Here is a 26094-nt window from a genome sequence, read left to right as displayed (position 1 = left end):
GATGGAAGAAGTTGTTTGATCTGCTGTGGTCCAGAGGCGTTTTGTTATAATATATCTAATGTATTATAATGCAGGTGCCAAAGTTTTCAAGAAGTCTTGCACTTCAGCTGTTTGGACGTCATATGTTGTGGGGAGCAAGGACATAGTAAGGCACCTTTGTTTTGTCCCAACCTCCAAAAAGGAGAAATCCGGGATCTCTTGTTAAATGCAACAGATTTGTTGCTTCAGTGCTACAGGGCTACCTTTGGAAGAATTCTGTACAAGTATTAAATATTTAGGGAATAGAATAGTTCAGTTGGAAAGGACCTACAGAGAACATCGAGTCCAACTGCTTGACTGCTTCAGGGTTAACCAAAAGTTAAAGTGTGTTATTAAAGGCATTATCCAAACGCCTGCTTTTGTAGCTGGCTGTGCCAAATGCCTGCAAAAATGATGGAAGATGGCTATCTTATTTTTGCGCTTAAAATGTCAGTTTCATATTTTGTAACGGCAAAGAACTTCTGCTTGTTTTGACGCTTACTGGATTTCAAGTACTGTATTTTGAGCCTTTTTCCCCCATTCCCCACAGGAAATTTTGAAATCAAGGGTTAGAGTCCCTGTGGGAAATGCTCAGTGTTAAAGCATTTCTTTCAGAAGATAGATCTGTTTCTCTGCTTTAGCACAGGGGTTTAAATGGTGCTTTCCTGTGGCAGATGAAAATGGCCAAATTAGTGGACCAAAGAGGTATTGGAAGAGTCCCTGTTGTGTCCGTGTGGTACCTGGGAATGCTGTTCCAGATGTGGTACCACTGTGGTGTGTGACAAGCTAGCCTGACACCTAGGGCCCTAGGGCTGGTGGGTGGAGATGCCCAGAGCCCGTTCCCAGTCTGATATGCAGATTTAAATATAGTGTATAAAATTTATTTGGAACAGTCTTAATACAAATGATAAATCCAGGTCTGAGCATCCTTTGAGCTAGATGCCTGCTCTTGTTCAGAATCTGAAAGTAGGAAGATTAAATTAATATCCCCTACTCCAAAACAGTGAAGCGAAATATGACGACTCCAATACTGTGGGATGTGGTTATATTTTACATAGCTATAATGCAGAGATGCAAGAACCAAAGTGCTAATTCAGGAATTCTGCAACTGCTATCTTGAATTTTTGTTTTCTCCAGAACTATGTGCTGAATTGACAGAATGTTTCAGCCAGTTTAAAATGATAATAAAAATTGAGGGGAAAGCAAGCAAACAAACAAAAAACACACAAACAAATAGTAATAATAATATTTAAAAAAAAAAAAAAACCAAACACGTACATACTGGGAAGGAATGATTTTCTAAAACAACATAACATCCATCCTTTTTGGTCCACAAATGCTAATTCTAAAACGTTTTGTTCTTAGTGATTAGGAAGCTGTAGTGTGATTGTTTTAGTGCTGGCTAATTTAAATTTAGCATCTCGAAATAGGTCTTCTGACTGGAACAGTTATCTTGCATCTACTTCTGTGCTGTTTGCTGTACTGGTTTCTTTGATGTTCTGTTGATTTTTATAGCAGGATTTGTGGTATGCAGGAGTGAAGGCTGTGTTATTTAAGAACCATAAATGGATGCCTGGGTCTTCATTCTCGCTCTGGCATTTCAAAAGGAAGATCCTTTTATGTCTGTATTTTCACTTTTGATTTTGTGTGCCCAGGAGGAGAAACAAAGCATTTTTTTTCTTGCATCTGGGTATGGATTTTCCTTTCAAAAGAGATGAATCTGGATTTTGCTGGTTTTCCTATATAGGTTCTTAGTGAAGGGCTGCTATTGAGCAGCGTAAATGTAAGTTTGCAGAGTACAGCAGTGTTTCCATGTCACTTCATTTACCACTGCAAAATTCATCTTTCTGATCACTGAAGTTTTACCAATAGAAAAACTTTTTTTTTTTTTTTTTAATAGAAATGACTTCAGGATTGGTTGACAAAGATGTTTGTGTTCTTTTGCTTGCTTCTGTTTCCCTAGGTGCCTATTCATTTGATGTTTTTTGTTTGTTTTAGCTGTTCTTCCTTAGAAAATTGGGACATTGTTGAAAATACTGGATGCTTTAGAAGTGGATCTGGACATCCTGTTGTTGGAGGGAATGGCTTTTGTTTTCTGCAGCTTGCAACTTTCAAATTTGGTACAAAATAAACTGCAGACAATCGATTTGAAGTGCATATTTTAGTAGGTACGTTGTACTCGTTTGAGTTTCCTTTGCTTTAACAAGCTACAGGTCATCTTTGCTACATACTAAAACTTACTATAAAACAAAAATAGAAGATAAAATTTCTAAACTAGGGATATACTGAGGAAAAACAATTCATGGAGCTTTTACCATCGTGAACTGCAGTCATGCTTGTGCTGTTTTCCACACGTGGTTTGAATCTCGTGTGTTACTCATTCCTGTATAATTAAGGGGAATCTTTTTTTTTAAATTCCATTTATCTTGAACGAGCATTCAGAAAGAATGGATGATGTCCTTTAAAAGCTGACCACAGTAGTATTTTATTATTTTTGGTTGTGCTATATTTAATACACACTTCTTAGAGGTATATTCCTTTTTTTTTTTTTAAAGAACCAAGTATGAACAATGGTATAATTCTACCATCTAGTTAAGTGTCTGGCAATGCAGAAACTGCTGTTTATGAGCTGTGTTACTATCTTCATTTGAGGTAATGTAATACCCTGTAGCTATTGACACATTTTCTCCCTCCTTCCCCCCCCCCCCAAAAAAAAAAAAAGTGAAAAGTCAGTGTAAACATGGCCGGAGGTACAGAACAAAATCCACTGCCCCTCAGCTGGATGAGATGTGTGTTGAGGCTGTGGGGAGTTTAGAGGAAAGCCAACAGTACGGCATTTCTGTTTTCCTTTAGCTCCTTAGAGCAAATAGGTTTATGGCTGACAAATGTTCATCTGAGTAAAAGTTACGCTTCTTGTGGCCTGTGTAAGACTGCCTTTGGGCTGCTGCCAGTGCTGCTAATCCCGTCTCTGTGTTCCCGTGCTGCCAGGCTGAGTTTGCACAGGTTCTGCTGCCTGCCTGCGGTTCTGCTAGCACGATTCTGCTGCATCTCTCTCCCAGGTGTCCCCTGGCACCTGGTGCGTGCACGTCTCCCTGGGTGCAGCAGTGAGCCCTACACTAGAATGTGGTCATTTGCAATCCTCCCAATAAAAGCTGTGGCATTTGTGTTGCTTTATGTTCCGTGCTGCTTTGGCAAGGGGAATAGTTGCATTTAGCTGCACTGAGTGACCTAGCGAGACAACTGAGCGTTGAAATAAAAGAAAATGTAGGAAAAGCTTCGACTGCACTGTTCCAAGTGAGCCTGTTCAGGAGCTACTTAAGGATTCTGATCTGTTGAATGGGAAATTCAAATCAGACTGAAAAATGTGAAGCCTTTAGACATGAAGGGTGGCAGCACCGACTATAATTAGTCATGGCTTTCCTTTTTTGAATTTGCTTGCTTGTCTGATTTGGGACGGGGTAATTCATCTAGGATGACTAAAACTGGAATTTGCTGTGGTCTAAGCCGTGCCTGTTATGAGCTGCATGGGGAATCATTTATAGCAGTGTAAGCAGACCCTGGGAGAGTAAAATGGGACTTCTGGGTGCTTGCAATTGTGAACAGCCGGTTCCTGTTCAATCAAGCTAGATTGCTTGGGATCAGCTCATTGGAAGCCTCTCTTTCATTGGCTTTGAACAGTACTTAAAATGCATTAATCTCCTACTGAGTGTGCTCAAAGCTTGAACAGCAGTGCAAGTTCAGAATTAAAAAGCGTCTTTAAATAGACAAGGGCATGACTGGGCTTAGCCCAACTTCTCTCATGGAGGAGCCTAATGAAAAGGCTTGGTTTCAAGGAGCTGATTCTACCTACAAGCAGCTGTGCAGTGTTACAACATGGCATGTTAGTTTCCTTTAGAAGTACAAGGAAGGTGTTAATATTACAGCTTTGTACAAAGTTGCTAGTTTTTTTTTCTGTATCATAGCGAGTTTCTGTATCATATTTTCCAAATTCAATGGGAGCTGTAAAGCTGAAGTTAGAGTGACCCTTCCTGGGAGTTGGAAACCTGAATGAACAGACTTCTAGTTGTGTCATTCATTGTCATTCTGGCAAAATAGGAACTGGAGCTTTCCTACCAGTAAAACTGCCTCTCTCTGAAGTGCGGTGTAGGGATATACATCAATACAAGGCTGTTTTTACCCTGGTGCCCCACGCAGGTTCTGGAAGTGCTCACAGCAGACCAAAGCAGGATGAGGAGCTTTGCAGCCGTGCTTGCTCCTTCCCTACAGGTGCTGGGGCTCTGCCCTCGTGCTGCTTGGCCTGAGCCCCAGCACGGGGCTGATGTGTGCAGGGCAGTCGAATGCTCAGACCGTGGCCACTGGAGTGATTTCCTGAGCAAAATGCTAGTGCCAGCCCTGCAGGTCCTTCACGTGGCTCCCGGGGGACGTCTGCCTCTTGCAGCCACTGGTGTCCTGTTAAAAACACCTGAATTGTGGTTACCTAAGCAAAATATGAAGAGGAGAGAGTGCTTGTGTCTGGGACAGATGCCCGACACCAGAAGTTTCAGACATATGGGCTGAAGGTTGAAGTTGCAAGTAATTGAAAATCGGGGTTCTTAATGGAAAATGTTCACCATGAGCATTGCTGTTACTCCACCTTTAATAACTTTAATAACTTGGATGTCATAGTAAAGGCTGGCTTGTGCTGAACAAACATCTCCATAACCTCATTCGTTAGGGGATGGATGTTTCAATATCTTAACACTATGTTTTAAAGTCAAATAAACAGTACGTTTTGGTGCAAACAAACTGAGTTATGGAATTACTTACACCCTATGAACATCACTCTGTGGGTGTGTGCGTGTGACACAAAGGAGCAGCCAGATGAAGCTGACAGCACTGCTGACCTGTGTAACTGGACCCCAAAGGCCAGGGTGGGAGGGAGTGCTGGATAAACCCTGACAAATGGGGCTTCATGTCTAGAGATTTTGAGCTGGGAAGGGTGCAAGATTTCTTCGGAGGGAAACAAGCATCTAGTCCCACAGTGTTATAAATTACTTGCTGTGGCTTAGAGAAACAAAAAGCCCGATGTGGAGCTAGCAGAGGACTCTAGGAAAGAAAATAGAAGCAAGAGGGAATATTTAGAGTGAGGTTTCTCTTTCAGTTCCCTTGTGCTCTATTTTTGTTCCGTGCATTGCTCTTTAACAACCAGTAATCACTGGGATACCAGATCATGTAGATACAGATGGTTCAGAAATACTTCCCAGTGTTACAGAGCTGTTCGTGTTGGCAGCCCAGATCTGGCTGAATATGGCTGTCCTCGAGGACCCCGGTCCATAACTTTCTTCTCAGATTTTCTTTGTTAGGTTTTGGGCTTTTACTTCTATGCGGGGGTGATGGATATATTGCTAAGTATCCGGAGTCAAACATGTTCTGCTCTGTTTTTAGCCATTCCCTTTAAAATGAGTGACCAGATGAGACTTGGTGAATCTGCCCAATATGACCCAGACATTCTTGGTATTATTTAACAACAGGGGAAAAAGCTCATGTGGAGAGGATTGTCGTCAAGCTTTGCAATTAACACCATGTTGTTGAGTGTTGTATTCTGAGTCATCACTTCACGGTTGATATTGTACATGTCGTGTCCGACAGACCTGTCTGGTGTGTGCTGTGACCTGCTGGCTGCATCTAAGTGAGAAAAGTTTCGTTTCCAGTGACCACAGTTACCTGGAAGATTTTTGCTGCTCGTCTTCTGTGGACTCTCAGTACTTAAAAGTCATCCCAAATGAGGGTACAAGCTCTCAGAGCTTGGAGCCTCTTATGATGGACTTGTGGAATGGTCCGTGGAGGAAGTTCTTCAGTCCCTGAAGTTACTGTGTTTGAAAGGCTTGTTCACAAACTCACGCAGGAAGAGCTAAATTCTTAAAACCTCCCATGGTTCTTTCATGAATTTAAAAACGCGTAAATAACCAAATCTTACAGAACAATGTGACAGTGATAGTGCCTTATTTTCCTGGGTTGGTGAGGGGAAAAAACGATCAAGTTGGTGTTTTAGTTAGAGTAACCAGAATATCGAAATCCAGGTTAAACTTAAACTCTGGTTTATTACAGGTGCCCTGTGGTACTTCTTACCTAAAGATCAGAACAAGTACTGTGTTTTTGCAATTGCTGCTGTAAGCCACCGTATTTCTTTTGGTAAAAACTTTGGCCGAGATCCTCATCATGTGTGTGTTCCAAGCCAGAAGCTAAAACACTGATGAGCCCTTTGGGTCTATACAATGTTGGAAAGTGAAGGCCTGGATTTAAATAGTTAACTGTGGACTTGAACTGCAAGTGATGACAAACTTGTGACGGATGCTGCTGTCTGAGCCATTTGGTCTGCTTCTGAGCCAGCTTGTGGACCCACACAGGTTCCAGTCCACTGTTTTCTCGCTTAATAAAATTGGAGTAGTATTTGTGTCCAACTGCCCGCTTGGGGCTTGTCAGTGCTAACTTCAGCCATCCAATTTTAATTTGCTGTTGCAAGTCTGCCAGAGCGTTGCAGGAGGCTGGGAGGGGGTTATTTTCCCAGATGACTGCTGTTGACATTTGTAGAACAGGAGTGAAGTCAGCCGCCCGTTTGTTCAAAGTGCCCGTAACCTTTCCAAGCCTGCAGGGATCACTTCAGTGTCACGTAGCCCTTCAGAAATCTTCCCAGCTGCAGCACGAGGAACATTGATCAAGCTGTATCAGTTCAGTTTGCTATTTAGGCTGGAGACTTCACTGGAACTAAGGCTGTTGACGCTACTCTACAGTTTGGGGGAGCTGACGAGGAGGTATTCCCTTCTTCTTTGCCCATCTTGAGTTTTAATTTCCAATGTGTTGTACCTACCCACAGTTCTGCTCTCATGCATTTCAGGAATGGATGTGACAGGCAATTCTCTTTTTTGCTATCGTGGTGCTGATGCAGAGTAGTCTGTTTTTCAAGCCAAGCAGCAGATACCATTTATACTCAAAGAACACTGCCCAGGCTCTGAGCAAACCCATTAATAATATCATTCCTTCTGGGAGTTGGCACTACCAAATGATCGCAGACTCTTCTGTCGTAGACAAGGAATGCACTCTGATTTTGCACTGTCTAAAGCTGTTCACGGTAACTGTCCAGGCATGAGCTCGTGTCACCTGGCAAGACGACACTGACCCAAACACTCAGCACTGCTGGGGGGAGACCTCGACCTCATTGGTATGACACAGGGAGGCTCCTTCTAAATCCCCTGAGGGACTTTCTAAGTAGGGAAGGGGCTCATCTCCAGCTTGTACATTCTTTATGTCTGGAAGGAGGAAAGGCAACCATAGAGGGATCCTAAGATTTGTCTGAACTTAGTTGTCCTTTACTTCTTTGCGGGATGCCAGTGCCATGTGCTTGGGAGGTGCTTTGGATGCTTTTGGTTCTTCTGAGCACATCAGGCAGCTTTTGCATGCTGTCCAACGGGACACCGTGACTGAGACGTTACAGATGCATCTTTCAGATCCCTTTGGCAATTAAAATGCGGAACAAATAGAAACTAGTGGCTGCAGTTGCAGTTAAACAACCATTTCCAACCCTGTAGGAAAACGCTCTGAATTTAGAAAACATGGGAATTTGGAGTTCAGTGAGGGTACATGTTAAAGCTAAGCCCTGAGCAGTAGGAGCTGCGAAAGTTTGAATGAAGACAGGAGAACCGTGTCTCTGTGTTTCTGGTGAAAGCACCTTGCCTTGTAGAAAGCTGTGTTTTTATGGTACAGGTTCATTTAGCTTGCAAGCACTAAAATGGTGATGTGTGGCTTTTAGCTGATAAAAGAGGCCTCCTTGATTATACTTCTATCCTATTATGTGTTAGACTGCCATTGGTGAAAATGTCTGTGATGGATACTTTATAAGAAAGAAAGACTCCCATTGCTAGTCGTATGCAAAAACTGCTTTCAAAATATTCACGGACACTGAATTGGAGAGGGTGATCCGTGTCCGTCCATTTTCTTCCTCCAGAATAATGGGTGAGATCAGTGAGCAAACCATAAAGGCCAGCCCGGTTTCATGGCAGTTATTGCAGCCACAGAATCACAGAAACATAGAACGGCTTGGGTTGGAAGGGGCCTTGAAGATCCTCTGGTTCCAACCCCCCTGCCATAGGCAGGGATGCCACCCACCGGGTCAGGTTGTCGTGTTGCCTGGCTACTTGCATCGTGTTTGTCCACTGGGTTGATGTTTCAGTGGTATGCTGTGTGTATTTTTCACATGTTAAGATCTATTATGAAGACAGAAGGTTGGTAAGTATTGTAGGGTTGATGAACAGAAGGAAAATCTGGAGTCTATTAATTTAACAGTGAAAGTTTTTATTTGGGATTATTAAATAACTATCGTTTTTAGTAGCAGATTATCACTGTTCTGCAGCTGACTTTTTTGAACCTTTTGGGCAGTCTATCATGGTTGTTTCTTCTGTCTCTGTACAGAACATGCAGGTTGAGAATGTGAATACTTTGCAGAGGTTATTGCAGTTTAACTTGGTGCACAGCTAGGTGTACAATAGTTAGATGTGTAAACAAATATCCAACATTTGCTTCTTTGTTTTTCCACTTGCAGGTTTATTCTTCAGTCTAAAGGAGTGATTCATAATCAACTCTTAGAAAAACAGAGAATAGCAGAAGAGAAAATTAAGGAATTAGAGGTAAGTTTCTGGCAAGTAAAGATGATGAAAGTACAATATTGAAGGTCAACAAAATTGTATCTCTTACATTGCTTGTTTTTATCTAGAACTGTTCATTCTCAAGGATCATAACTGGGGGGGAACATGGAGCTGTTAACAAGTAACCTACAATAATTCCTATCACTTGGTTTCTTTGGTATGTCTACAAACTCATGAGTGATGCAGAAAAAGCAGATAAAGTTGGTTGTTCACTCTGTGTCCTGATGTGAAAACTGGAGGTGAGGGTTTCAAATGAAATTAGTGGGAGTTAAGTTTAAAACTAGCTAGAGGATATTTACGTGATTATTTGCAGCAGATAGGTGATATGAAACTCTTTGCCAGTGCTGTGGATATTAGAGGTTTACGTTGGTTTAGGATAATTGCTCGAATTCAAGGAAGGGGAATCCTTTGAGCATTACCAAATATGTAGAAATCGCATCCTGCTCAGGAAGTCTGTGAGCTAAATATGTCTGGAGGCTGGGAAAATATTAGGAGGAAGTACCATATATGCCTGCCCTTCTCTTACACTCTTCTCTAGGCATCTCTTGTGGCTGCTGTTGAAGGCTGGATGCTAGGGAAGATGGGACCTAGTTTCTGTGACGTGGTCAGAGCACTTTGGTGTTCTTAAGGCAGAGAAGAATATCTGAGATATATAAAGTAGTGTCTGCACAAGTTCCAGCTGCTTGAACAAGTTATCTAGTGAATCTTGAGTATCTTCTAGTGGCTACAAGTTCAGTTTACACTTTGGAGAAGGGCTTCAGACCGTTCTTTTCCAAGGCCAAGGTTATTTTTTTTCTTGTTGCCCCTAAAATAGAATTAATGTAAAACTCTGTTCCTTAGCTTTTGGGGAATGACAGAAAACAAAGACTGATTTGAGTTAAGCTGCTTGTCTAATCTGTTAGTGTTTTGAAGGAGGTGAGTGTGCAGACCAGGTAAGTGGGGGCAAGCAGCAACAGGCAGTAGGTACTCAAACAGGGCTGTGCAGTTCTGTCTCCGTTGTCTCCTACTTACACTACAGCAAAAGTGAAATCATATTTTTTAAATTTCTTCTTAAAGCTAAGCTTGTCTGGGGAGCTGTATGGCAAAGACGTCACTGCATGCTGTGTTGTGTGTTTTCTGTGTTAGATATTAAGGGGGTTTGTGTTTCTGGTGGCCAGAACCTTTTCTACACAGGGAAAACAAGTACCCCGTGGATAGGCCATATATGTCAGGTCGCGTTAATGCATACGAGGCACAGTCCTTTATATGCTTACGTGATAAAAGTGATTGTATCCTGGCTAATCTGGAACCATTCCAGACACCAGTGGCTTTGAACAAAACCAGCTCTGCAAGTGAAGGTGGAGAACTTCATAGCAGCATGCCTGCAATTGGAGCTGAGCGGAGTGCGCTTGACAGTTCTGGCTTCTTTGCCCTTCAGCTGTGCATCCCAGTTTCTTCCTGTTCCTGGTGGGGAATGATCTTACCTCCTGAACTTTCAGATTGCTGACTTTTTAGAATGGATGGAATTCTCCCCAAATTACAACCTGTGTCATTCTTACATGCAGCCTCAGAGATGGTTGCTTGCCTCAGGTCTGTGGTTATGGCCACTGAATTGCAGTTCCCAGAAGCAGTGACCCTCTCAAAAGGTGGTAGGAATTGTGAAGGTGGTTGCTGCATGGATTGTTTTGGTTTGTTTTCTGTTTAACCACAGATAGTAGGGCTCAGATTGCTAGGTCCTTCCTCAAATCCATCTTTTAACTACTGTTTCCAGCTGTCTGGCACGTTTGTGTAAAGGATATTCCTTAGACTTGGGATTCCCTCAGGAAGAGGATAAAAGTGACAGCTGCTGGAAACTAAGATTTCAGGGGAAATACCTGAGTCCAAGTTAAGAGGGTGCTTATCACAGGAGTAGGGGATTTTGCTGTCCTGAAAACAAGTTGTGACAGAAGCAGGAAAGAATTTGAAACTTTGTGACCTTGTGCTTCCACTACATCATTGTAAAATAAATATCAGAGCAAGATAACCAGATTAAAACATCGCTCCATCAGTTATTAAAACTGGAAAGATTTTAAAGCTTACGTTTATTTTTTGTATTGTTAACTACCTTATCACTCTTATAGCTCACTTTGCATGATTGGATGAAGCTGGCCAGAGTAATCCACGGTATCCACTAATGTGGTATCCACGCAGTGTAGCTGACCCGGTTACTCCTGTAGTGTGAGCTTGAGATAATTATGCACTGTGATTGCAGAGCTATTGCCAAGGTGTTGTGAAACATGCATTTTTCATACAAACCCCAATGTCAGAAATGCTGTCACCGCTAGCTTGGTTCTGGTTCTGGAGGAGCACAGCACAGAAGTCTCAGCTCACAGCTAAGCTCTCCTGTAAATCTGCCCAGCTGTGTAGTAAGGGGAACTCCTAAGTGCTGGCTGTTTATGAAAACACATGCTTTAATCTGCTTCAGAGATGTGAACGGGATTTTGTGACGTTCACGGTTGTCAAAATGAATTATGAAAACAGAAAAGGGTTTTGCCTTTGGTTTGAAAGCTTTCCTTCTCTTTCCTCAGATGTTTTCTACTGCAAGCAGTGACTGAAGTTACTCTCTTTGCCTTATTCCTTTCTGCTGGGTTTCTCTGCTGTTCAAGTGTTGTGTTGTCTCTTTTCTGGCAGCATCACAAATGAGTGTGATACTGCGCAGCAAAGCAGCAGGGAGAACCCAAACTGTCTTTGTACAGAGCTGTGAAAAAAGACTTTGCTGGAATATGTGCTCAGTGTACTTTGTGAGGGGAACTGTGTCACCGTGTCTCTGAAAATGCCCAAAGGGGTACAGATATATACAAATAAGGGGGTAAACATGTAGTCTGTCAGTTAATCCTCAGAAAAAGCAGGGTAGCTTTACCCTATTCCTTCCAGGTAAGGTATGAATGTGTGCGTGTATATTCATTTAGCAAACTTAACTTCACAACTTTTGGATAATCCTTTGGAATCTTAATAAACTGCCTAGGCTTGCTTGCAAAATGCACATGCTTGCCTAAAGGCTATGCCACTGAAGCTTCCAAAAGCCTTGGATCTTGCAGATTGATGGCATAGGCTCATGCACTCGCACGGGAAGCTTTCTGCTTAGCCCCAGCAATTGGTTTTTTCCAGTCCTGATAATATCAAATTCTTGTTGTGTTTCACAGCACAAGGGGTATGTGTAAAATCTATTTTGAAAGCATTCTAAAGGGATGAGCACAGACTCTTTTTAGCTCAGCAATGTTTGTGCAGTATTAAGAGAAAAACCAAGTAATGTTTTTCTTCCCTTGTTTTTAAGGAAACATGATATGTGAGGGGTGGAACAATGCTTTGTTTCAGGAAACGTTATCCGTTTCCATTGTAGGGCTAGATGGATTCTGTTTTTAAATGTGGCATTTTAAAAAGAACAAACTCTGATATTATAAAGACATGGAAAATTGATTCTTCATTAGGGGTGGAGAAAGTGATTATTGCTGTGCATTTTCTCTGATAATATCTGATAATCCCCCTCTCTCCTGCTATATTGAGCATGTTTAGTTGTCAGGCGTTGTCAGACTAAATTTCTAAAAATAACAAATAGGGGGGAGGCTGTGCTGGGCAGCTTGGACTATGTGTCACTGAATTTAGCTCCTCCATGCAAAGGGCAACAGCAACCTGCAGCTTTTTTTTGTGGAATTGGATATCAGTTTTAAAGCTCTGACCGTAATATTGTTGTGTGCTTATTTCCCATGCAATTTTTTTTCACATGTGTATGGAGACTGAATATTTAATGCTGTGGAGCTAAAGTTGGTTTCGTCTCTGTCTGTCTGAAGTTGAAAATACAGAGGTAAAAGGTGCACTCAAGTGCTAGATCTCTAATTCAGAAATTCTTCCTTTGATCCCAAAAATGCCATGTCCAGTTGTCTCGTCCCACACATGGAACTTTTTTGCTCTGGTTCGTGATGAAGAATAAATATTCTGCTCTCAAACACCACGACGCTCCTCATGCAAATGCTTAGATGGTTTTGTAGGGCTGGTTCCTGGTAAAGTCAAAATGTCACTGAATTACAGTGCTGTTTGGTGATCAGATGTCAGAATTACCAACACTTCTTCCCCATTGTGGCCTGGATGCGAACTTGCTTGTGCTGGGGAGCCCTTTCTCTAATCCTGTTCTCTAGGAGCTTTAGGATGGCCTTGCTGCAGCCCTGGGGCATAACGGCAGCGCCCCTGTTCTCAGCGAGCCTGCAGGGTGTCTCTGCTGGCTGCAAGCTGGTGTGTTTGTGCCCTGGGGAACAGAGATTGAAGTGGGCAAGGTGTGGCTGGGGAGAAATGCCGCAGTCTGGGAGCTGGTGCCTCTTCTTCTCTGAGCATGTATGGCCGGGACGGACTTGCTCCAAATGGCTAAGTGTTTTGGATTTACTCCTAAAGCAATTCTCTGGATGGTCCTTTGTTTTTGTTTTTGTTTTTTTTTTTTTATGCTAAAGCTGACAACATGGAGGCCCCTGACCTGGCCTCAGTGCTTTTGGCTTTATGGCCTTATCGGCTTGAAGGAAGTTTGGCGTGTGGCTGTCACTATCGCTTCACACAGGAGCCAAGCCGGAACTGTCCCTGGCACGGTTCGCACACCACGTCCACGCAAAGTGGGAGCTCAGCTGCAGCTGTAGTTTGCAAACACACAAAATTTCCCTGGCACAGATTGTTTGCCATTTTGGGGCATTGCCGTGGAGCAAATTTGATTTTTATTTGCTTAAGCTGCTTGTCCTGGAAGATACTGAATTTGTTGCCCACCCCCCCCATCTCCCTCTTATCAAACTTTACAGCACTTGGTGCCTGGGAGTTTGGAGTGTTCATATCCTCTCCTCTTGTCCCTGAATCACACCTTGGAGCTTCATTAGCTTTCCCTGGCCATCAGGAGGCCTTGAGTCCAGATGCTCACCACAGACAGGAGAAAAATAAATGCTCTCAGAGGGTCTCGTATTCCTACACATTATCTCCTCCCTCTGCTTGCTGTATAGGGAGGCCGGGCACCTCATGGTGTTGGACAGACAGTACAGAAGTGAATTAAACGTGTGTGGTTAACACTTGGGCTTGCATAGATCTTTTAGGATTCTTTGGGTGCTGACTTCTGGGCTTGGTGATGTTTTTGGGAAATCCATTTCACCTTGACCTTGTTGGCTTTTGACATCCAGGCCTGAGTGTGCCCTCAGTGAGGGCTCACCTATGCTTTTCAGCCTAGGACAGGTCTAGAGTCTTGGCTTGCTTTTGGATGACGTGAGTGGTGTAGCTGCTTGCTGGAGCTTGCTGTCAGCCAGGGAGCATCCACAGGCACTCCCATAAGAGAGCAGGGCACAGGCAGAGCTGTTCGCACGCATCTGTTCTCCACTGACATGCTCCTTTTGAAGAAGGAAGTACTGAAGCTCATTTATTTATTTATTTTTTTCCAATAGTTCTGGCTGTTTTACAGCGCAGGAGGAGAATCTGCATTCTCATTTTCAGTTTTGAAAGGGGAAATACTTGGAGCAATGAGCAAAATAGGCCTTAAAATAATAATAAGGCGAAAAGGTTGAGTGTAATGGACACAGAGCTAGCTAACACTCCTGGGATAAAGCCATTCTTTATGGAGAAGCCCTCTGGACTGGGACCATACGAAGTTAAGGTAAATATTTGGGCATAGCTAATGCTCCACTATTTGTTTCTGTCCCCTAAATGGTTTCTGCTGGTGACTGTACGAATAGTATGCTTGTTTCTTGCTCTTGAGGCCATGGATGAATCTGACTGATGACTTAATTGTTTAAAGCACACATTTGATCTTACAGTTGTTTGTGGAAAGTGAAAATAGTAAGAGGATTGTTTTCTTCCAGCCTAATTTATGTGTACTTTATGCTGTTTTTCTTTTATCCAGATCACATAATTTCACTCTCATCCCAGACAGATGCAAGTTAATTGCTTGCAGGTAGCATCCTCCAGCTTTACATGGGAACAGATGCTCTTTGGTAATTGCAAGAAAGAAGTTGTATTCTTTTTTTTTTTTTCTTTTTCTTAACACTGGTCCTGATGGCTATGTTAGGTTTGTTAGATGAAGGTCAAATAAGCAATTTTCAAAGCAGAACATACCTAAGCTTGTGCTATGTTAATTAGTGCGCAGGTCACGGGTTGCAAAATGCAAAGTAGTAACCTTTCGGATATAGAAACAAAATCATCACATTTGAGAGGGAATTCCCAGCTCTCTGAAAGGATCATCCACTGATTTAGGCGTGGGATGGCTTATGAAAGCTTAACATCTCACCATGTTTTTGTGAGGAGTGACTTGTATTTCTAACATCACATGTGTATGATACACATTCACAGGGCTGGATTTTTCATTTGGAGCACTCACTCACAGCAAAAAAATTTCAAACTACACAGTTTTTGCAAGGACCTAGTTAATTAGTGATTATTTGTTACTCTCCACTGCGCTACAGCTTGCAGATTAAGCACGCAAAGTGGCTGAGAGGGCAAAGGCCTCAACAAGGGCGAACTGGAATTTGGCAACTCCTCTCTCCCCTGTAATTTTAGGTGGATAACTGTAGATTTTAAAAGTAGGAGAATAATGAACATGAATGTTGTTCACTTTTAAATCCTTCAGAGCCTACCTATAGAGATGCTTTCGAAATACAATTATCCTAGAAGTTTAGGATTTTTGGTTTTGCTCTGACAAAAAATGAAACTAGCGGAAAAAGCTTTTCAAAGTAAAATTTGCCAATACACTAGCGTTTCTTTGCAATTCAGGGAAAAGTGAAGAACATTACGCATTACTAGAAAAATAAATCTTCTTCTGTCTAAATGATTTGTCCACCCAGGAGCCTACATTTAGTCATCTGGGTCTGAAAGTTGCTTGTTTCCTCTGATTAGCGTTAAAGTGCTCTTATGAATACATTGAAATCATCAGAACATAAAATTGATAGATAAGCCTTTCTTTGTCGTTTTAAATCAGGGTCTGAATCATTGTCAAAGCTTTCCTTTGTACTTCTGGCTGCGGAAGTATCCAAAGCAATGAGGATAGCTGGATGTTGCTCCCTCCGAATTCTTCGTCGTGTGAGTAATAGTTAGTCACAAACCAATGCCGCTGCACTTGACTGAGTCACCAGGACCATGCAGTCACTCCTTGCTGTCCTTTGTACCAGGCAATTCAGTGGCTCTGGGGAGGGGGATTATCTGTATCTGGCACCCCCATCCCCCTTGTCTTGCCTGGGGAGAACAGGAAGCCTTTATTTGGAAAGCGTGCTCCTGCGTGTGAGAGACCTGACCCAGCCCTGAGTCAGCTTTGCAAAACCACACCTTGCTCGCTGGGTATGCAGGAGGTTGTCACAACTTCCTGCTGGCCCCGTGCCACTGCCTGGTTTACTTTGCTAATCTGCCCGAAAATGTGTTCCTAGTGGGGATGTGGCAGTGCCCGCTCTGTCGGTGAGGCAGGTGAGTCCGAGGGTGTCCAACTTGGCTGGGTGAGGGGATGATGGTTAGTTGGGAGTTCACATCTTCTTGTTGCTCTCTGAGTCTTTGAAATTGGCAGGAGTGATTTTACATCAAAAAATGGCCTCGTTTGGCCTGAACTGTAAGATCTGGATGAAAGGTATGGCGTGATTTTACAAGAGTCACAGTGCCAGGAGATGCTCCGGTCACTTGGTACTGACTGCAGGAGTACAGAAACCCAAGCACAAAATTAAGGAACTTAGCACATTTTGCAAGAGGCAGTTTGGTGAGGGACATTTGCGTGCAGAAAGTGGGGATTTTCAGAATCTGGGTAAGTTTTCCCTCCCTAAATTCTCTGTATTTGACCTGACTCTGCTGTCATGAGTCTGGTCAGGCGTATTGTAGTGGGCTTGAAACAATGTCCCTCTGAAATCCCTGCTCTAAATGGGTAACGTTTCCAAGAAGACATCTCCTAAAGGGAGTTTCTGAGCTGATAATGTATTTCTTGCTGCCACCTACTGAAATCTTCCCAGTTAGCTTTCTTTTGTAGTAAACGTCAGGCTAGGGTGCAGAAGTTCACTGGAACAATCGTCACTTCCCATCTGGGGAAAGCACCTGGCTCCACCTCTCATTAATACGCTGGCATGTGTGGCTGACACGACACTTAGTGTGAAGCATGCTCCAGCATGGGCTGGGGCTTTGGTACAGACAGAGTGCTCTGCAGCTATGTTCTGCTGCCCGTTACTTCACCCCAGCATCTCTCCAAGGGTTGCCTCTGTAGTACCGTGTTTGGAAAGCAGTGAATGCTCTTCCAAACTAGTTTTTTTCAGAATATGTTCCTCATTGTCTCAAAGCCCTATAATAATGATGTTGGAAGCCCTTCTGGTAGTACTGTGGGTAGGATCAGTACATGGTGAAGGCAGATTTGCACCAGCAATTCTTTAGGCAGGTGCTTCTAAAGATCCCCCGGAGTTGGCAGGTACACTAGGTCTCCTTTCTACTTGGGACAGCCTTCAAATAGGAGCCTTGATATAACTCATATCGTGATATAACTCATATCTCCTAGGTCTACCTGGGACAGCCTCTGCTCTCAATTGTAATCCAGACGGCTCTGAAGTGACCAAGAATCCCCATTGCCTTCTGGAATGAGTGGCTAAGGGAAAACCCAGGGATGTGAATCATCACTTCTCCTCCTAGGTGAATGGCATCATCGTGCTTCTGTCAGCAGCTGTCATCAGAAACTGGCTCTACTCCCTTCCTATTGCACTTTACTCTTGGGCAAACTGTAGGCAACTTCCTGAGAGCAATAACCGTGCTTGGAAAGTCTTGAAGAGTATCTAAATATTTGGTGGTTGCTGCAGTGTGTAATTCCCAATGTGTACTATGTGCGGTGCTGGGTGGACCCAGCAGGGCGTGGGACTCACCCTCCCAGCCCTGTCAGTGGTGCCCACTGTACGGGAGTTTCTCCCAAAGCAGGAACAGCTGGCTGCTGCTTGGCACGTCTGCCCCTTCCCCACTTACCAGTTTCAGATGGCCGTGACATTAAGCAAAGTGCACGTCTTCGGCACGCCAGCTTCAGCGATTTGAGGCTGACCAAAATATCTGACGTGCCGCGGCAAATGGTGGTGGCTCAGGGTGCTGGTCTCTGGCAGGAGGTATTTGGGTGATTCCAACCATCCCAGCAGCAGCAGTGGCCCTCGAGTAAGAGAGATGTGCTGCTGCTGCTGCTGCCTGCCCCCCCCTGTGCTGGCCGCACAGCTCTCCTCCCTCTTGGGAAGATCCCTCTGCAGATGAGCGTGTGCACCCAGCTCCGTCTGGGGAGCTGCTTATCACTTTCCCAAAGAGTGCACACACAGAGCCCGTGAGGAATGCCAAAAATGACCTGGGTTAACTTTGGGAGATACAGAAACTTTAGGCTAGCAGGTTTATTGAGACTGTCACAAGATGAGTTATATCAAGGCTCCTATTTGAAGCACGGCATCATGCCTGAAGACTCTGTGGCATTTCTCCACAACAGCCTTCTGAGCACGGGAGCAGCATGCCAGCAGCTGAGCGTGCTGCAAGCCACGGGGAGGCCTTCTCTAGAAAGGAACCTGCCCGCTTGTTTCATCCTCACAAGTTAGGGATTGCAGATTTTTTATTATTATTATTATTATTTTTTAAACCTGAAATGAAGCATGTTCCAATACCAGATCCTTACATTTCCATGGAGACACTTTTGTTTGGGTTCATGCACTTCACATTTGTGTTTGCAGGCCAGGGGTAGAGAGAGATGTTTTTTTTTTTCTGGCTGAGGTGAAGAGAAAAAAGTAGAATTTAAAGAGTGAAAGGAATAGGAATTGAATGACAAAACGCTGTTTGAAAAAGGGAACTCACATGCGAGTGCTAGGCATTAAGCAACAGGAGTAGACTTTGGCTGCTGTGTGTTGGTTTCTTGCTGAGAACAGAAGTGCTGTGCTGTCTTTCGGAGCCGAGCACGCCTGCCTTGAAGCACTGCACTGAGTTACCCACCCTGGACAGTGCTCAGGAGATGTGTGCTGCTGTGGCCAGCGCTGGCAGGCTCTGAAGACAGAGGTGTCTAAATCACAGCGTTGTGGGAATACGTGGCCTTGATCATCTCGATCCAGTCCACGGGGAGCTGAATAATAGTTTTTCCTTGCTGTGGAATTTGTGGATGCTGGCTCTTTAATCTGCCAGGAATGCACGGCCTGGCTGTGTCACTGTGCCTCTCAACAAAGGCTTGGTTTCTTGCAGCGTGATGCAACACCAGTGGAGGTGGGAAGTTCACGCGGTGCCAGAAGGTCACCAGCTCTGCCTGCGAACCGGAGCTCCTGTTGTTCTTCGGGGTTGTGACCTGCAGGTTTATTTGCATTAAATCTATTATTTCCGCAGCAGCTGCTGAGAGCAAATAGCACGGAGCCGACCGGGGAGCGTGCTGGCAGCGGCTTACCTGTGACAGGGAGTGAAGTGCCAGGGCGAGCTGTGGCACAGGGTAACAGCAGCAGCAAGAGTTCACGGCATCGTTTTCACTTTAAGCATAATCACTGGGGCACGGACTTGTTTCTTTGCTGCACACCAGTGAGAAGCAGGAGCAGCAGATGAAGGTCTGGGGGTGTTGCCTTACCTCACTGCTGACTGAGGCTGCTCAAGGTGATGCTTTCAAGAGCTTGCACGTTGTCCCCAGGTGAGGCACAGAGGACTCCAGGCATCACGGGGCCGCCTGTGAGCTGCGGGCAACCTCCTTGGGGTCACAGTGGGCACCCTGTGAAGCAACTGCCCTGCAGGAGGGCTGCTGTGGATGCCAGCCAGAAGCTGTGCAGTTGTCCTCTCTTCCTTCTGTAGACTCCCCGCGAGCACCACACGCTGTCTGACGTGGCTGTGGCAGAAGCCGGTTGTATTTTTGGTTGCATCGTCCTCTGAGCAGGTGGGAGGTAGCAATTTTACTTTTTGCAGCTCTTCTGAAAACACGTGCAGGTTACCCTGTGCTGTTCCTCCCTTCAAGACTGCAGCAGGGCCTGGAGGTGTGGGAAGCTCCTGAGATTCGGGAGGGGTGAGGTGAGCACGGCCAGGCAGGGGCAGGGCACCCTCTGCAGTCAGGGAGCAGGAGAGCCTTAGCAGGGCTCCTGAGCCACACGTAGGCGTTGGGCAGCTCAGCCCTGTGGCCTGCAGGATGGATTTGCTCTGCTGCCCAAAGAAGTCTTGGCTGTAGTTCCCTGCCCTCCATCTGGGCGCCAGGTAGCCATTAGCGTGGCAAACCTGGTTCCAGAAAGAAGATTGAAGAGAAAACATTTCTTCAGGGCTTGTTTTCAGGCCTGTGACTTGTTTTGCTTCCAGCCACGGCAGCCCTTCCTGGCGAGGGAAGATAACTCTTGTTGGCTACAGGACTGGCTTGAAGAAATTGTGAAACTACAGGCTTGGAGGCACTAACTGTGCTGGCTTCTTGTGAGCAGCTCTGCATGAAAGCAGCCTCCATGCAGCCTAGACCTTGCTAACCTGTAGCAGGGTGTCTGTGCCGGGTGTCCCAGGGTAGGTGGCAGCCCCCTTCCTGGGTGGGGAAGCAGCAGAGAAGGAGGGGGGGTTGAGAGGCTGTCACCCCAAATAGTGGGTGCAGGAACCCCGGGGGTTTTGGTGCTGTGTGCATTGCGTGCTGGGTGGGGAGGGCTTGCTGGGTGCTTCAGCAAGGCAGAGGGGGCTCCAGAAGCTGTGCCTCTTCAGCAGCACCCAAGAAGTGTATTTTGCAGTGAATGCAGAACCACAGAATGGTTTGGGTTGGAAGGGACCTTAAAGCTCATCCAGTTCCAGCCTCCTGCCATGGGCAGGGACACCTCCCACTAGACCAGGTTGCTCAAAGCCCCATCCAGCCTGGCTTAAACCCAAGACAGGTGTGAACCAGGACTGGCGAATTCACATCTTCCTGCCGTGCTCCCTGTATTTCTTCCTTAGTGCTTTTCTTGTAACTGCTGGTGAGATGCCAGCACCTCACTGGACTGCCCAGCTTCGCTGCGGAGTGTGGTGGTGTTGGTTGCAGGCCGTGGACGTAGGCTTTCCTGAGAGCAGAACGGTGAGTGCCACCTTCACCTACTGGCTTTCCAAAGCAAGCCTCCTTCCTCAATCCCTCCCTGAGGCTCCATGACTCGGGCAGCCGTGTGCCTTTCTGCTTTGGGTAACCACTTGGTCTCGCCAAAGGCACACTGGAGCTTGTAGGCTGGCTGGCTGGTGTTTTTCTTGTGCTAGGAGGCAGTTTCTGGCTCTAACGGTGTGGGTGCAGATAAGAGCTCTGAATCTGCAGTGTGCATGCTCCGAAGCTTCCCAAGTCAGCAGCTTTCTGTGCATACACCACGCAGGGCCAGTGTGCTGCCGGGGCCAGCTCAGGCTCCAACTGGTGAGCACCGGGGTTAACGGGCTAGGGAAGGAGTCTCAGCAGCCTTCGATTTCGTTCGGGACCCAAATTAGCAGCACAGTTCTGGCATCGCACTGGAAATGTGCTTCTAACTGCACTTGCCTTGGCACACGCAGCAGCGGATTCCTGCTTGGAGCGCTAAAAGCTCCTCCACAGGAAAATACACGCAGCTCATCCCCTGAGGAGCTACAGCCTCGCAGCCACGGGCTGGCCCAGCGCTTCGGGTCAGATGCCTTGGGGCTGCAGGTCAGCATCAAGGTCGGAGAGTCTTGGATGTGGGGTTTGGGGAGGCTGCAGATGGTGTTTCTTGTGCAGCCAGCAGTTACTGCCAACCCAGCGGATCTGGCAGGACTGGAACAGCCTCAAGGATGACTTCAGAGCGGCGCTGCCAGACCCATTACTTGGTTTTCTCAGCGCTGGTGTGACGAGGCAGAATATGTGTCAGCTGGGCTTGCTCACAGAGCTGCTCCCCGGGAAGGAGGATCAGATAGACACCGAGTTTCCTGTCTAGACCCCAGTAATTGTGGCGAGGAGAGTTTTGCATGTAAGTTCCTGCTCTTTCTCCTGTGATTACCTAAGCAGAAACCGGGCTGCAGCTTCTCAGGAAGGAACACCTTGCTCCTGCCACACACATAGGAAAATATCGTGATAGTCTGCCCCTCACCCTCCTTTACGTGGGCCATTGGTCCAGGTGAGAGCCAGCTCTGGCGCTGCTGTGCTGGCTCTGGTGCTGCACGCTGCCGGCCTGGAGAACAGCTCAGAAAGCTTTCAGGCTCCGAACTGTGGGTGCAGCATTTCCCTTGCCTGCCCCAGCAGCAGGATCTCCCTGAGCGCTGATGGGATGGAAGGGGCTGTGCTGGGGGGTGCAGGTTGGGTGCTGCCTGTGCTCCCCACAGCCCTCTTCCCCCAGCTCCCGCCTCGTTTCCTTGTCCCTGGTGTGGCTGCTCAGCCTGCTCCGCTTTGCCCTGCGCTGCTCCCTCTCAGCTGGATCCCCAGCTGGCCCCAGCTCGAAGAGGTTTGGTGCCACGGCCTCTGAAGGGATGAGTCTGCCTGGAGAGACCGCTTTTGGGAGAAAGGAGTAAAAGCATCGGGATCAGTACAGATCCTCTTTCCCCATCATTTTCTGCTAGAAACTGCGTAACCGAGGAGAGGGATTGAGGGAAAATGCACATTTCCAAAATCCTGCCCAGCCCGTGCCTGCAGGTGATGCTTACCTAACAAAGTGTCCCCTTGCCATGCCCCGTGTGCTCTAACACCCTTGTTCCCCCATTTCACCCCACAAGTGGGGAGGGCAAAACACAACAAGCACAGGAGCGTGTGACAGAGGTCCGTGTACGTTCTCCATGGCACCCATGGGCACTTCTGCAGTGTGTTGGGCCAGATTAACACTCAAACCACTTATACATGGGGAGGTGAGGCTCAAAGACTCTCCAGCAGTTCCCTAGCCGTGCATGTTTGCAGTCCCCCTGTGTCAGGATCCCCAAACCATTATTTGAAGCCTCTCAGGTCCTGTCTGCATGTGGATGCTGCCTCATGGCCAGCCCTGGGCTGTCTGCAGGAGCCAGGCTGCCAGCAGAGGGATCTCTTCAAATGTCTCTTTCCTGGTGGGCATAGGTGGAGAATGGAGAGGATAAAGGGTCTGTTTTGTAGAACAATATAAAAAATGTTTTGAATGCATAGAAATGGGCTCTGCTGGAGCTGCTCTCCTATAGCCAGCAGAGCGAGGAGGTTGCAACTCTGGGAGCTTCCTCTGAGCGCAGACCCGTGCAGCTTCTCTCTGACGTCTCTCCCCTCCCAGCCTTCGCATTCAGTTCCCCAGATGTGAAATCCATCCACGTCTTCCAGGAGCAGCAGAACACAGAAGTCCTGCCCTGCCAGGGCGTCAGCGCCGTGCTGGGAAGTCATTAGCAGTGGTAACCCACAGGGTGCTTCCTCTCCACCAGTTTCCTGAAAAGCAGCTCTGAAAAGCACCAGGGATCCCGGGTGTCGGGGGGCCATTGGCAAGAGAGATGAACCATGGCCATGGCTTTTGTTAACAACCTTTGCTATTTAAATAAAAGTCCTTCAGTAGTTGGAAAGGGAACTGGGAGGGGTGTCATCGCAGAGTGGGAATTTGTCAGGTACATGGAGGTGTTGCTGTAGGGTCAGCTGTGAGGGGATGGATGCAGAGTGGTGGCAGCAGGGCCCTATCACGTGCTAGTGGGTTTTCCTTCTGCGTTCTGCATCCCAGCTCTGTGTTTGTGCAAGAAGCATTCAGGAAGCTGCCAGGGGAGCATTGACTTGGCATTTTTTGCAATCTGGCAAAAAGGGGGCTCACCCCCAACCCCCTCCCTTCCCCCACAGCCATTGGGAGGGTGCTGCTCAGTGTGTGCTTTTGGTGGCCGTGTGTGCCCTGTTTCCACGCCACCCCTGAGCAGCAGGATGCTGCTCTGCTTCAGCAAGGCAGTGGCCGGGGGTGAGCACCCCGGAGCAGTGTTTTAGCCCTTTTTGTTCTCCCCCTCTGCAGTTTCCCATGTGTGGCTGAGCAGTGCTGAGGACCTCCCATGTCCCCTGTAGCTATTCTTGGCTTTCAGAGAATCATTCAGATTGGGAAAGACCTCTGAGATCATCTAGTCCAACCTTTAACCCAGTACTGACAAGTCCACCACTGAGCCATGCCACCAAGTCCTACATCTCCACGTTTCTTGAAGACCTCCAGGGACAGCAACTCAACCACTTCCCTGAGCAGCCCCTGCCAGTGCCACAAAACACTCTGAGTAAAGGAGTTTCTCTTAATACCCAACCCAAACCTCCCAGGTGCAACTTGAGGCCGTTTCCCCTCCTCTCATCACTTGGATGAGCTTTGGTGGGATTGGGAGGGATCATTCATATCACACTGGGTTCCTTTGCACGTGTTTAGAGGTGGTTCGGTGGAGCCTGTGACAGGATGCTCAAGGCTGAGGCTCTGTAACGTGAGAATAATCCTGCCCACGGTTATTGGCACCTTGCACATCCCCAGGACAGGGATGTACCAAGCTCCCCGGGCTGGTGTGAAGGAGCATTTGCTAGGCTGGGGCTGTCACCACCCCGGGGAGAGCTGTGCTGGGCGCATCGCATCGCAGTGATCCCCGCTGGGCTTTGCGGAGGTGAGGATCGTGGTGCTGCGTGGGCTGCGAGCCCTGCACCTGCACGCCCTGTGCGCAGGCAGCTGCAGCCTGCGGAGCCCTGCGTGTGCCTCAGCAGGTGGTTGTGCAGCCCCAAAGCTGCTGGGTGACCCCTCCATGAGCCCACCGCCGGGGAGCCTGCCCCGGGCTTCCCCCAGCCCATCAGCAAGCACTGGAGCGGTGATTTCCCGGCGCCCAGCAGCACATGGACAGGGCTGCTTTCTGTGGGCCTGGCATCCATGGGAGACTGTTGTGTCTGTTGTTTGGAAACCCAGAGAAAATAGTCAAGGGAGCCAGTTGCAGATTTTTCCAGTCACCTAGGAGAACCCAGACGAGCAGGAAAAAATGCTGCATGGTGAATTCCTATCTTGGGATGCACAGCTTCGGTCTGCTTCCCTGCCAAGCCTGGACTAATTAAAGATGATTAAAGAAACACATTTTGTGATGATGGCAGGGAATTTCTGAACATGCGGCAGATAGAAAAGAGGGTCTGGTTTCTGAAAACACCCAGCTGGGAAAAAAGAGCCTTTTTTAACCTGAGTGTGAAAGGGTTCTGGTGCGGGTTGCTGATAGCATAAGCAGGCTCCAGCATATTAATTTATCTCTGGGCTCCAAACTTTACGGGGTGTGATTTCCTTTTCTTCACTGCTACATTTGATGTCAGACACTTTGTGCAGCTCCGCTGTTGAAATAATCCCACAGCTCTGAGGAGGAGGTCTCAGAGGGAGCAGAACTCAAACTCTGTGTAAACATTGCCCAGGCAAGAAAGATTCAATATTAACACTTCCAGGATGCCTCTGGAAATGAAAACGACTCTCGCACCGGGGCAAGCACGCCGCGGTGTGTGCGCCCTCAGCAGGCTGCTGGGGGCTCTGCCCTGATCGCCTCCCTGTGCTGCTGGTGCCAGGCTGGACATTAACTCCCCTCTGGGTTTCTGCCTTGCAGCAGAAGAAGTCGTACCTGGAACGAAGCGTGAAGGAAGCAGAAGATAACATCAGAGAGATGCTGATGGCCCGGAGGGCGCAGTAGCTGCGTGGTTCCCGACAGGCCTGCGGCACCCTCTGGGTGATGCTGGGCAGCTCCGCCGGTGCCGCTCACCACTGCGGGTCTACGCGATGGCTGCTACTTGGCAGTGTCAATAAACTCTACCCCACAGCCTGTGTTAGCTCCTTCTCTCTGCCTCTGTGTTGTGCAGCTGCTGCCTCCCCCGCTGGAGTTTGAAGTAGGTGGTAATAGGGCTCGGGGTGGGTGTCCCCGGGGAATCCTGCTTGCCTCACACCCCAACAGACACAGGGTGCTGCTGGCTCTGGGCACCCCTCGCATCGTGTGGCTGCAGTCAAGCTCCTGACCCATGCTGGAGCCAGCTGGCAGGATCAGGCTGTCACGAGCTGCTCCAAATCACCTCCACCCCTGCCTTTTGGTTGCTGCCCCCTAAACCTCCCATAGCAAGTCCTGGGCCAGCCTGAATGATTTTTGTCCCTGCGTCCTACTACGTGTTCCTCCCTCAAGCAAGCGACTCCGTAGTCTGAGCTGTGATGCATGGCACTGGGTGTCACACCTGGATGCTGGGGCTGCAGTTTCGCAGGAGCAGCCCTGGAGGAGGGCCCAGACAAGGTGCTTGGACCTTGCGTTGGTTCCTGCCTGCCACTGGGCCCGTGTGGAGCTGGGCCCAAAGAACACGGAGCTGCTGGCGGGCTGTGATGGCTCTGCCAAGCCCTACAGCCCCAAGCAGAAGTCCAGGAGGTGAGTGCGAGATGTCTGCCCTGCTCCATGTGTCCATCTCTGTTGGGCACGGAGCAGGCTGGGTTTGGGCAGGGGAGCCCAGTGGCAAGGGCAGCCTCGCACAGAACTGGGGCTGAGCTTCACCCTCGTGCCCAAGCCCAGTGCTGGCCTAGCGTTGCAATGGGGAAGGCTCTGCCCAGGCTTGCTGGGG

The 26094-nt window shown here is 47.2% G+C and overlaps 1 protein-coding gene across 1 annotated transcript in view; it reads left to right on the top strand.

Moving 5' to 3' along the window:
* PFDN1 (prefoldin subunit 1) overlaps window positions 1–25316 on the top strand; it is a 31505-nt gene extending 6189 nt beyond the window's left edge. The window contains exons 3-4 of the mRNA XM_082771891.1: window positions 8594–8678; window positions 25107–25316. Coding sequence (XP_082628017.1) covers window positions 8594–8678; window positions 25107–25190 — 169 coding nt within the window. The 3' untranslated portion in view covers window positions 25191–25316. The remainder of the gene's footprint in view (window positions 1–8593; window positions 8679–25106) is intronic.
* Window positions 25317–26094: the final 778 nt, after the last annotated feature.

This window comes from Aythya marila (genome assembly GCF_965140915.1).
Source record: "Aythya marila genome assembly, chromosome: 14".
Taxonomy (NCBI): Eukaryota; Metazoa; Chordata; class Aves; order Anseriformes; family Anatidae; genus Aythya; species Aythya marila.
The sequence above is the reverse complement of the archived record's forward strand: the minus strand, read 5'-3'. Positions and strand labels throughout refer to the sequence as shown.